At 40.2% G+C, this 12,673-nt stretch overlaps 1 protein-coding gene across 3 annotated transcripts in view; it reads left to right on the plus strand.

The window, feature by feature from the left end:
- Window positions 1–12,673, plus strand: part of stau2 (staufen double-stranded RNA binding protein 2) — a 364,821-nt gene that overhangs the window by 50,362 nt on the left and 301,786 nt on the right. For all 3 annotated transcript variants that reach the window (XR_011960736.1, XM_072571389.1, XM_072571390.1), the window contains exons 4-5: window positions 5,506–5,665; window positions 7,946–8,081. Coding sequence is in view for 2 of the 3 variants with exons in the window: in XM_072571389.1 (XP_072427490.1) it covers window positions 5,506–5,665; window positions 7,946–8,081 (296 nt within the window). In the remaining variant the exon portion in view is untranslated. The remainder of the gene's footprint in view (window positions 1–5,505; window positions 5,666–7,945; window positions 8,082–12,673) is intronic.

Raw genomic sequence — 12,673 nt, forward strand, 5'->3', positions numbered from 1 at the left:
ATCCTGGGGTATAATTTAAACTGATTGGTTAAACTTGAATCTTCTAATCTTCTTAAGTTGCTAAAATTCTGTCCTGACTGCAAATCTGTCCGTTATTATCTTTGTCAAAACAGCAACCAACTTAGGTATCTATTTCACAGCCAGATGTTACAAATTTTCCTGTACACACTAAGATTGCTAGCTAGTTATCGCAGGCGCTTGTTAGCTCTCAGTTCAGAACAGCATTTACTCTCTCTTAAAGGTACAGTAAATGCCCCGACTTCACTACTCATGTCTGTTACCTCATGGTGTATCGGCCTCGATCACCTGGCTTGCCCCAAACTCCATGTGTGACCAGTGGATGTGCTCCAAAACCTGAACTCCTTACTCTCTGAGATATTTAATGGCACAGTTGAACTAATTAGAGGACGGGGCAGGTTTTCAGGGCTGGCCACCCTTTACCCTGGTGAACCCCGTCAGCACAGTGAATGGTGAAGGAGAACCAGGCACTTTAGACCATGCTGGGATTTTTTATCACCTCCTTTCCCACCACTGACAAGACCTATTTATTCACTAGATGTGGGCATCATTGGTTGGTCCAGCATTTATTGATAAAACCCTACTGCTGTGTACTCCACTCATCCACCCCAACCTGTCAAGAATTGGGCAAACCCAGTTGATATGTTTACATGACCAACTAATGGCCACATATGGACTGCTTCTTACCCAGCCACAATTTTGTGACTGGTGGCAGGAGATTAGGAATGAGCGAGTGAAGCCTGGTAGCTAAGTCTGTTTGGTTCTTCGGTGGTGGAGTGGGCACTTCTATCAGTGGCCCTCTTCCCAATCAGGGCCCCAACCTCACCAAGTTCTTCCCCTTGCCTCTGGATACTCTTTTTACATCCAAACTTTCAAACAAGACCCCACCACCTCCCACCCAGCTTAGGCCTGGCCTCCACTCTCAGTAGTCAGCTCTACTGGTGGACACCCAGCACTTAGGCTCATGGAAAAATGTGTAGACCAAGCAGTGATTATCGTTCCTCATGTCAATGCTGGGACTAGAGAGCTTCCACCAATTATATTGACTGGTAGCTCTCCAAAGAAGGCATTTTCCTTAGGTGAGGGGATGGATGTTCTGACTAAAGACAATTAATCCTACATACAACATTGCTATTAGCAGGGTGCATTCTCCTCTGACTTCTGGTGGCTGGGATGGTCTTGCCATCTGAAGAATCCTACCTCTTATTTCATCCAACTCACTACCCTTTCACTGACAGTGTACCACTTCCATCACCCTACTAATTTTCACTGACACTGCTTCAAACACTTCTGTAGTCTTTTATAAACAGACACTGTATTCCTTTCTCACTGTTCTGTGGTTTATAGTCGCTATTGTTTAATTATTGGAGTCTTAACGGTGTGGATTATATTTAGTGTAAACTATGGTTTAGTGATTGGTACTTTAATGTTGTGCAATTTAAAAACATAAAAGATTTATAGCACAGGAAAAACTCCATTTCACCCATCATTATTTATCCGGCTTTAAAAGAGTTATCCGACCTAATCCCACTTCTCAGTTCTTGTTCTATTGTACTCCAGATTACTGGCTTCAAGTGTATATCCAAATTTTATTTAAAATGTGATCTGGATTCCTGCCTCTGCCAGCCTTTCAGCTACTGAGCTCTCAACCACATCATCCCCTGAATGAAAAAGTCTCCCAAATTTCTCTCTAATACTTCTACCAACTGTTTTAAATCTGTCTCCTCAAAATCAATTTATCGCTAACAGGAATACGTCTAGTCTAGGCACAGTATAATTTTATATAGCTCAATTAAATCTCTCTTTAACCTCCTTTATTTGAAGAAGATCCCAGCCCTCTAATCTTGTTAAATTGCTAAAATTCAGTTCTGACAGTAAATCTGCCCTGTACTATCTTTGGTGAAATTATATCCTCATGTCATGAAGATGTTATATCATTAGAATTGTACTGTAGCTGCAGTCAAAAGATGTAGCACTGGAAAAGCACAGCTGGTTAGGCAGCATCTGAGGAGCAGGAGAATCAACGTTTCGGGCCTAAGCCCTTCTTCAGGAATGTGGGCAGGGGGGAATGGTTGCAGGGAGGATTGAGAGATAAATGGGTTGGGAGTGGTGGGGCTGAGGGAAAAGTAACTGGGAAGGTGATAGGTAGTTGCTGGCGGGGTGGGGAAAGGGGAAATGAGGAAGCTGGTGAAATCGATGTTGGTGCTGTATGGTTGGAGGATCCCAAGGCGGAGGATGAGATGTTCTTCCTCCAGGTGTCGGGTGGCTAGGATTTGGCGGTGGAGGAGGCCCAGGACTTGCATATCCTTGGTGGACTGGGAAGGGGAGTTAAAGTGGTCAGCCACAGTGTGGTGGGGTTCTTTAGTGCGTGTGTTCCAGAGATGTTCTCTGAAATGTTCTGCAAGTTGGCATCTTGTCTCTCCAATATAGAGGAGACCACTTCGAGAGCAATGGACACAGTAGATAGGTGTTTGGACGTTCAGGAAAATCTCTGTCGGATGTGGGGTCCTTTGGAGGTGAGGGGGAGGTGTTGGCACAGGTTTTACATCTCTTGCGGTAGCAAGGGAAGATGCCGGGAGTGGAAGGTGGGTTGTAAGGGGGTGTGGAACTAATAGGGGAATTGTGGAGGGAATGGTCTCTGCAGACTGCTGATAGGGGTGGGTGAGAAATATATCCCTGGTGGTGGGGTCTGAGTTTAAATGGCGCAACGGCAGAGGATGATGCGCTGTATCTGCAGATTGGTTGGGTGGAAGTGAAGAGTGAGGTGGGGGGGGGAGCTCTATCTTTGTTGCCATTGGAAGGGTGGGATTCAAGGGCAGAGGTGCAAGATGTGGATGAGATGCAGTTCATCCAGACCCTCACCTCCATCCAAGGTCCAAAGGATCTTTCCACATCCAGCAGAGAGTTTCCTGCACATCCATCTACTGTGTCCGTTACTTTTGATGTGGTCTCCTCTACATTCGGGAGACAAGACACCTCTCAGAACATTTCAGAGAACATCTTTGGGACACATGCACCAAACAACCCCACCACCCTGTGGCTGATTGTTTCAACTCCCCCTTCCACTTCACTAAGGATATGCAAGTCCTGGTCTCCTCCACCGCCAAATCCTAGCCACCTGCTCCTGGAGGAAGAATGCCTCATCTTCTGCCTTGGGACCGCCAAACACATGTCATCAACAACAACTTCACCAGTTTCCTCATCTCCTCTCCCCCCACCTCATTCCCAAATCCAACCCTCCAACTCGGCACTGCCCTCTATCTGTCCATCCTTCCCATCTATCTGTTCCACCCTATGTATCACCATCACCCCTCTTGCATCTACTTAGTGCCTTCCCAACTAACTTCCCCCTAGCCCCAGACCCCCCCTCCTATTTATCTCTCAGCCCCCTTCCCCCTCCCCCTCCTTCCTGATGAAGGGCTTATGCCCGAAATGTTGAATCTCCTGCTCCACGGATGCTGCCTAACCTACTGTGCTTTCTCAGTACCACACTTATTGACTCTTGATTTCCAGCATCTGCAGTCCTCACTGTCTCCAATACTCTAGCTGCACCCTGGTTAAAGTTTTAAGCAGTTCAAAGTTAAGTTATTTGATTTTATATTCTACGTTGCAGGCAATAAAGGAAAATTTCCTGCATGCATTTTCTACTTGGCCAGTAATCCTCCAGAATCTGTGAACATTCAGCCTATTCTTTCATATTTCTTGGAGTCCTCCAGTTCATTGTGTATTCCTTGTCTTGTTTGTCTTCCCTAAATACATTACCTCAATCTTCTCCAGCTTGTCATTTTTCTGCCCACTTGATTAATTCATTTCTATCTCCTTGATTTCCATGTCACTATCATTTAGAGTCATAGAGATATACAGCACTGAAACATACCTTTTGGTCCAATTCGTCCATGCTGACCAGATATCCTAACCTAATCTAGTCCCATTTGCCAGCACTTGGCCCATATCCCTCTAAAACCTTCCTATTCTTATACCCATTCAGATACCTTTTCAATGCTGCAATTGTACCAGCCTCCACCACTTCCTCTGGCAGCCCATTCCATACACGTACCACCCTCTGTGTGAAAAAGTTGACATTTAGGACCCTTTTATATCTTTCCCCTCTCACCCTAAACCTATGCCCTCTAGTTCTGGACTCCCTGACCCCAGTGAAAAGACTTTGTTTATTTATCCTATCTATGCCCCTCATAATTTTGTAAACCTCTATAAGGTCACCCCTCAGGCTCCAACACTCCAGGGAAAACAGTCCCAGTCTGTTCAGCCTCTCCCTATAGCTCAAATCCTCCAACCCTGGCAACATTCTTATAAATCTTTTCTGAACCCTTTCAAGTGTCACAACATCCTTCTGACAGCAAGGAGACCAAAATTGCAGGCAGTATTCCAAAAGTGGCCTAACTAATGTCCTGTACAACCGCAATGTGATCAGCTCTCATTTTATCTGCAAAATTCTTAATCATTTAGATTCTTACTGGTGTGGTTTATATTTAGAGTAAAACTTTGTTTTGTGATTGGATCCTGAATGGTGTGTGCTGCATTTGCTGAGGTTAGTCACTGGATCCTCACTGCTTCAGTTAATATTTACTGTAGCTTATTCTCAAGTGACTTCCCCCTTCCCCCTTTGACTCAACTTTACTTTCAACAATAAGGCTGTCATGGATCTCCTTGTCACAAAAGTTGTGACAGTCTTCAGAAGGCTCGATGTTGAGAATGCCACCAAATTAGCGCTGATATTAAAGTTGTGGGGCAAGATTTAGTATGTCTTTTAAGAACATTGTGTGTAAAAATGTATGATATTTACCAACTTAATTTCTCAGCTAAATAGCCCCTCTGAACCTATGTTACCCCCATTTAATGTTGAAATCCACATTTGTGAAGCTGTAATGTTCAGACTTAGCTATTCCAGGCTGCCCAAGCCAGTCTCACACCCTCATCATTACGGTTTGAAGCTTATTCAGAGCTCTGCTGTGTGTGATCTACTTTGCTCCAACTTCTACTTTTGAGCCACCCCTGTTCTCACTGACCTGCTTTGGCAATGTCTTAAGTTTAGAACTATCATCCTTATGTTTGCATTCCATCATGGACTTCATTCTCCCTTTCTATAAAATTTCCTCTAGTCCAACTATCTGTTCTTTTTACTTTCAACATCAATGCATCCCCCCCTTTCCATCACTCAACTATTAGAGCTGTACTGCCAATTGCTTAGCCGTGTCCAATTATTTATGCAAAGAATAATCAAGCATAAGAACTAAGTTCTCTAACAATTTATTGGAAACTGACTTCTACTTCTTTATATTATTAATTCTGTGAAATTGATATAAGTTAGCTTCATTGGAATGGCTGGTTAAAAATGTAGAATTTGGAAGCATTTTGTATATACCCTGGAGCTTGCTGTTTTAAGTTTTGATAGACTCTGAGATATTTATAGAACATCATAAATGTCATTCAACTGGTATAATTGGTTTTGATTTTCTTTTCATACAGATCTTCACTGTACAGTTGACCTTAGGAGATCAAAGCTGGGAAGCAGAAGGGAGTAGTATTAAAAAGGCTCAACATGCTGCTGCAGCCAAAGCACTGAGTGAAACTAATCTCCCAAAACCATGCCCACGGCCACCAAAAACTATCATGAATAATAATCCAGGTACTGAAACATTTTACGTTAATTATTTGAGTTTCATATTTGTATCAAATTAATTAAAATAGCCATAGTCTTAGAGGCAGCCATAGGGCTGCTCTTCCATTAGAAAGAGAGGCCTGGTTGTGAGTTTAACCTGGAACTCATCATGCCTCAGGTGAGTTTGAGAAGGCAGAACCTTCACAGTAACCTCAGCTGATGTGGGAATTGAACCCACGCTGTTGGTGTCACTTTGCATTGCAAACCAGCCATCCAGCTAACTGAACTAACTGACCCCCGTATATTATCCAAGTGCTGGTGTAACAATTGAGATACATTACATATAGCATTTATAGAATGTGAATATTTTAATTACATTTTGTTGTTTTTTCCCTTTGCATGGATTATATAGAATGCGTAGCATAGAAACATTCACTCCATGTCCTCCAAATAAGCCTCCTTTCACTCCTCTTTATCTCACTCTATCAGCACAACCTTCCATCCCTTTCTCTCTCATATGTTTTTCTAAATTTCCCTTTAAATTAATCCTGGTTAGCCTTGGATTTCAATGAAGCGTAATGGCAAATCATTTTGCAAGTTTGAATTATGACAGTATTACAGCAGTAGGCCTTGTGTTGCTCCTTGAGAAAGCATTTAGATTTGTATACAAGATAAATGAAGAATGCAACAGCAAGACCCTCAGTTGTCCTATTTCCATTATTGTTTTTAAGCCTTTCAATTCAAATTAACAATGCAGATACAGCAAACTAAAAACTTGCTTTCGTGACCACAGGACATATGAAAGTACTTTTGAAGTGTAGTTGCTATAGTAATGTAGGAAACATGGTAGCTAATCTTCAGTAGTACCCTATAGTCTCATTATTCAAGCTTGATACATACAGGCATAACTGATAGACTGTTGAAATTTGTGGGATAATATGAGCCTGTCTTAAGCTTGAATAATTTTGTAGTCTATTCTGAAGCTTTGCTAATTGAATAGTGAACTACTGTTGAACAAGTAATCTCTAATTCCTTACTCTCACTATGAAATATATCTTTTAAATGCATCTTTCCCAATCCTCTACTGTCCCCTCCAACAAGAAGTTCAAAGGGCACCTTTGCTCGTTATTAAGTTGGGGTGGGAGGTGTTGATGGGACTGGTAGTCGAGGAGACAGGTGGTATCAGCATGGGAGAGAGCTGTGTTGTTGGGACCAGTTGTTTTCCAGGGGAGAGAGTGTGGTGGGTTATAGGCAGAGGGAATGCTGTCCAGTCCTGTGGCAGGGGGCTTTCAGGTCGCAGGAAGAGAGGTGAGTGTCGGGTCCCACGCAAAGATGATGGTGTCTTGGGATCAGGTTCTGGGTTCGGTTAGGATTTTGAGGGTGTGGTAAATTGGAGGTTCTGTTTAGTAGTTACTCAGGCATTAGTCTACATTTTAATTGCCTACCTAAGTAACTATTTACTCAGCTGCAGCAGAGCCCTCCAAATTTCTGATTTAGATAACTTTGGAGGGTTCCATGGATAGAGGAAGTGCCCAGTGCAATCTCCAATTTCCTGTCAGTGCACTTGTAGTCTGCTATTTCAGTGATTCTGCAGGATCCCAATGCACAATTCTCATCTACACTACAGAGGTGCTAATCTGACTATTGAGAAATGGGGGCTATTTGCAGATGGAAGGATGTTTCTCTGCCTCTGCAAGTTCTTCTTTGACTAGAATTGCACAGAGTAAGGCCACACCACTCCAGCCAGTATTGGAATAATCCTTACTTTGATCCCCGACATGTTGAACATTTGCACCATTACATGTGAAGTTTGTAGACAGGAACAACATGAGGCAAAAGTGAGTACAGCAGATGTTAGAAACCAAAGTCTAACTTAGAGTGGTGCTGGAAAAGCACAGCAGGTCAGGCAGCATCCGAGGAGCAGGAAAATCGACGTTTCGGGCAAAAGCCCTTCGTCAGGAATGGAGGCAGGGAGCCTCCAGGGTGGAGAGATAAAATGAACAACATGATATTATTCCCCCATCAGTATGTCATAACATCATAAACAACAAAGATTGATCAAGATAAATATAGCTGTATGAGAAAAAGAACATCAATTTGACTAACCTTTTTATATCTATCAGTAATACTGATGAATTATTAAATAACTAGTATTTTTCCCAGAGTGAATATTAAACAAAAAAACATAGATATATATATATATATATATGTCAACAGAAATTGTTGATTTTATCAAGACTGAATAAAAAGGTTCACTTGTTTAGTCATGTTTTTTGAGATTATTGCAAGGTTTTTTTGGGGTTTCAGGTAGTATAACACCAACTGTAGAGCTGAATGGTCTTGCGATGAAGCGAGGAGAACCTGCTATCTATAGACCATTGGAGCCAAAGCCAGTGCCCAACTACAGAGCCAACTATAACTTCAAGGGCATGTACAATCAAAGGTTAGTCTTGCAAGCTTATTATTCATTAGTAAATTAATTGTTAATTAACATGCTTATTTGTTTTTAATTCAGATTTTTATGAATCTCTCATAAGAATAAATATGATGAAACTCATACATGATTTAGACATTTTTACAATAAGTTTCCTTCAAGATCAATAATAAATATTTTGCCTGAATTGCGCTGCTTAACCTCAGAAGGAAAACAATTTTTTCTTTCAGGTTTGCATCTGAGTGTGTAATGTAGTGCTCCAGAGTAGTTTATCTTTTTAAATATTTACAACTTTTATGACTTGGGTCTCACTTTTTTTTAAAAACTCTTTTGGGAAAAAAGAAGTAACAACACAAGGCAATTCGAAACATCTGATTAAAGTTTTTTTTAGTTTCAAAAATATGTTTTTGAACAAGTATTTTATGAAATGTTGCAGTTTCTAGATTGACTGAAAACCCATGTCAAGTTAGTTCCTGTATTTCTGTCTTGTTATTTAAAGAGGATTTAAGAGTTCTTGACAGTTACATATAAATGCTGCAAAACAACTCCAATGTAGCTGACAGCATAGCATTTTCACAATATTTGAAATATATTGTGAAATATACTGTTTAAATATATTGGCTCTTCTTGTCATATAGTTTTCACCTTTCTGTGTCCATTATGATATTTCCTAGCTTTTATTTCCTCAGTTCTATAATCGTATTCACATTTTTTATGTACTGTCACATAATTGAGAATTTTATACCTGTCATTACTGTGTTGTCATTTCCCTTTGGCCGTCAGGTTTGGCTCATAGGTTGTAATTAATAACTTGATTCAAATGCCATCAATCTATGTTAATTCCAAACATTATATGAAAGCTTTCCTTATAATTAAATTCACACGATGTCACTGTTGTTTCCCCGTGACACTTGCAACCTGTAAATTCTACTATGCATTCCAGGATCAGTCGAGATAAAGTGAATCATTAAGGTAACCTTTAGTACCTCCCTATTCTATCAGGTTGAATGAAATAATAGCCCAGCTGACCCCCTTTTCCCCCCACCCGTGCATTATTGGACCTTTTTTGCCACGATGAATGAACTATTTAAGCTTGTGCAGCATCCTGGGTAGGTGGATTATATTTTGAGATACGTAATAAGAAATCAAACATATTAACTAGCCAGATGCGAATTATTTGATAAATTAACCTCACATCTACTGACACCATTTTTGTACATTTTGTCCTTCAAAGACCAATATCTGTTTCCAAAGGTTGTAGTACAAGATCTTATTATATGTTAATAAGTTCTAAGCTCATTAGATGGAGTATTGTATGTAGAGCAGGGTGCTACACTTTAGGAATGTAACAGAAAGTGCAAAACAGGTTTGTGAGAATGTTTCCATGGATGAGAAAAGTTAGTTGCAAGGATAGTTGGGACTGTTTACCTTGGGGAGAAGAAGGCTGAGGGGAAAATTGACAGAAGGATCTGTGGTAGAGTAGTTGGGATTACTGGATCCACAGTTTTAAAGTGTTTTACAAAAGAAGTGTGAGGTGAGGAAATATATTTTTACAAAGCGAGTGGTTTGGATTTGTAATGCCTTGCCAAGCAATGTGGTTCAGTTGAGAAAGTTGAGAGGGCACTGGATTAAATAGAAACAATGCACAAGGTTATGGGTAAAGGCAGAAGTTTGTCACTAAGTCCAAATGCTCAGAGAACCTCTGATCACTGACATTGGCAGGATTTAACCAGTGGTGAGTCACAAGGATCTGTGTTAGGGCCTCAGTTGTTCTGGAGTTCTGTAAGCAGATCTGGGAAATGCACCTTAGGAAGATTAATTGGCATTGGAAGGAGTACAAAGTAGATTTACAGGAATGATTCCTGTACTTCTAGGGTTAAGTTATGAGGAGAGTTTATACAGATTAGGCCTTTTTCTTTAAAATATAGAAGGTTGAGGGGTGATAGGATTGAAGCCTTCAAGGTATAAAGAGGAAAGATAGGGTAGATAAAGATAAACTATTTCTACTGTTTGGGGATTCTAGAACCAGAGGGCATAGTCTGAAAATTAGGGCTAGCCTGTTCAGGGGAGATGTTAGCAAGCACTTCTACACAAAAAGGTAGATGTTGCAATTCTTTTCCACAAATAACAGTGGATGCTAGATCAGTTGTTAATTTTAAATCTGAAATGGATGAACTTTTGTTTAGCAAAGATATGAGCCAAAAGCAGGTACACCATATGGAGTTACACCACATTTCAGCCACAATTTCATTGAATAGTGGAATGAGAGGCTGTTCCTAACTGATGCAGACACAATGGATCAAATGACCTCATTCTTAATAATAACAATTCTTTGATTCTGTAGTTCTGAGATGCTTGGATAAGCTACTACATCTTTTTGAGCAAAGTAAATTTTCTTGGTGTTATGCAAAACATTTGGCTACTTACTACTTTAACAAACTGCAAAAGTCCAGGAATTCTCGAGATTTTGCTGTGTACATTGAAGACTGAAAAAGTTCAGGTGGATTACATTCTGGATGCATTTTGAATTTCATTCTATGAAGCATTATATAAACATTGTAACATTGATACAGACCAATTCAGGCACTACACGTCAGTAGCCCTGTTACTCATTGGTGTGTAAGTTAGTATCAAGAATTAAGAGCACAGCGGTCTGAAGAAATAGGAATCAAAATATAGCTTCTTATTTTTGTTTGTTGTAATATTTTTTGTACTGAAATATTTATCTTTGTGGTGTCCGTGGACACCCTGGACTAAGTCTTTGAGACAGTTTGGCCATCAAAAGCAATTGAGAAGCAATGTAATTGTAAATAATATAAAATCTGTCTTCCTGACTACATGAAAGAAAGGTGTAAATTTGTAATTTATACTCCAAAAGTGAAGCTTTGTAAACATAACCTCCACTACCATAACACAGAAATTGTTGGAGAAACTCAGCAGGCATGGCAGCCACTGTCGAGAATGAATGTTTCAAAGCATTAACTCTGTTCCTCTCCACACTTGCTGGCAGACCTACTGAGTTTCTATTTTAGATTTTCAGCAAGTGAAATATTTTGCTTTAATCTCCGCTACTAGTCCCGCAGGCCTGCAATGCTCTCTTCCAGTAATAAGTATACTCACAATTAAGATACTGTTTATCCATTAGTGCAGTGTTTTATTTTGAATACAGATAATCATTACGTAAACTCATCATTTCAAATGAGTTCAGGATTTTTTGATAGCTACAGCTATGCTTATAATGTCTGCTGTAATTGTTGTGTTTAAATCTTTAATGATCACTTAATCATTTGCTGAAGAACTCAAGATGAACCAACGAACGTTTGATACCGGAAGATGTTGGATATAGGCATAATGATTGCTGATTGTCATTGTAGCCTGCTCCCATCTCTTTCTTAGTGAGAACTCCAGTGTCCTTTGAAAGCTGACGAGTCCTTGTTGAAGAGGATGGGCTCAGCCATTACAACACCACCTATCAAGTTCATTGACCAAATTTGAATAATTGCATTTGCAATTTTTGACCATACATGCTATGAGTGACATCTTCAACAGACAGACTAGCCATTCCAACCTGAGCCAGCGAATCACAGAATCATTACACCAAGACAGAGATTATAAGGCCCTTTGTGTCTGTTCCAGCTCTCCAAATGAGCATTTCACTTAGTGCCATTCTCCTGCTTTCTCCCCATAACTGTACATTTTCCTTTGCAAATAACGGTCTTATTCAGCCTTCTTCCATCCCAGATCTTAACAGCTTACTGCAAGAAAGTTTTCTTTTCAAGCATTTTTAGCTGTTTTGCTAACTACTTTAAACCTGTACCCTCTTGTTCTCAATCCCTTTGTGAGTAGTAATAGTTTCTGATTCTCTCTAGTCTGTCCAGACCTCTTTGAATTTTGAATTCTTGAGCCTGATCTCCCCTCTCCAAGGAAAAGAGTCTTAACTTCTCCAATCTATCTCCTTAACTGAATTTCCTTATCTCTGGAACCATTCTCATGAATCTTTTTTGCATTCTCTCCAATGTCTTCATATCCTTTCTAAATGCGACACTCAGAACTGAATGCAATGCTTCAGCTGAAGCTGCACTAATTAATTCACTCCAGCTCAAGAATATCTCCTTGTCCTTGTACTCTAAGACATAATAATAAATCCTGGGATACTGTATGATTTATTGACTGCCCTCTCAACCGTATGCATAACCAGGTCCTTGTGCTTCTGCTTCCCTTTAGAAACTGAACCCATTATTTCATATTGTCAACTCCTTGTTTTTCTTTCCAAAGTGAATCACATTGAATTTCGTCTGGCCTCTATCTGCCCACTCCAACAACTTGTCAATGTCCTTTTGAATTTCTATACTATTCTCCTCATAGATAGTTTTATAATGCTTCCATTATAGGTTTCTTATCACCTGCAAATTTTGCAATTGTGCCCTGTCACCAAGGTCTAGGTAATTTTCAGATGAGGTTTTCTAGATTCTGAGAGAAACCAATCCTTAAACCTGAAGTCTGCCTTCTGCCTGGCTCCCATTCCCAAAGTCTATTCTTACTTTCAATGTCCCTTTCCACCACCAGGGACTTGAGTTGCTCCTCTCACTCCTAACTTCACT

The sequence above is a fragment of the Chiloscyllium punctatum genome, chromosome 5 (assembly GCF_047496795.1).
Source record: "Chiloscyllium punctatum isolate Juve2018m chromosome 5, sChiPun1.3, whole genome shotgun sequence".
Lineage (NCBI taxonomy): Eukaryota > Metazoa > Chordata > Chondrichthyes > Orectolobiformes > Hemiscylliidae > Chiloscyllium > Chiloscyllium punctatum.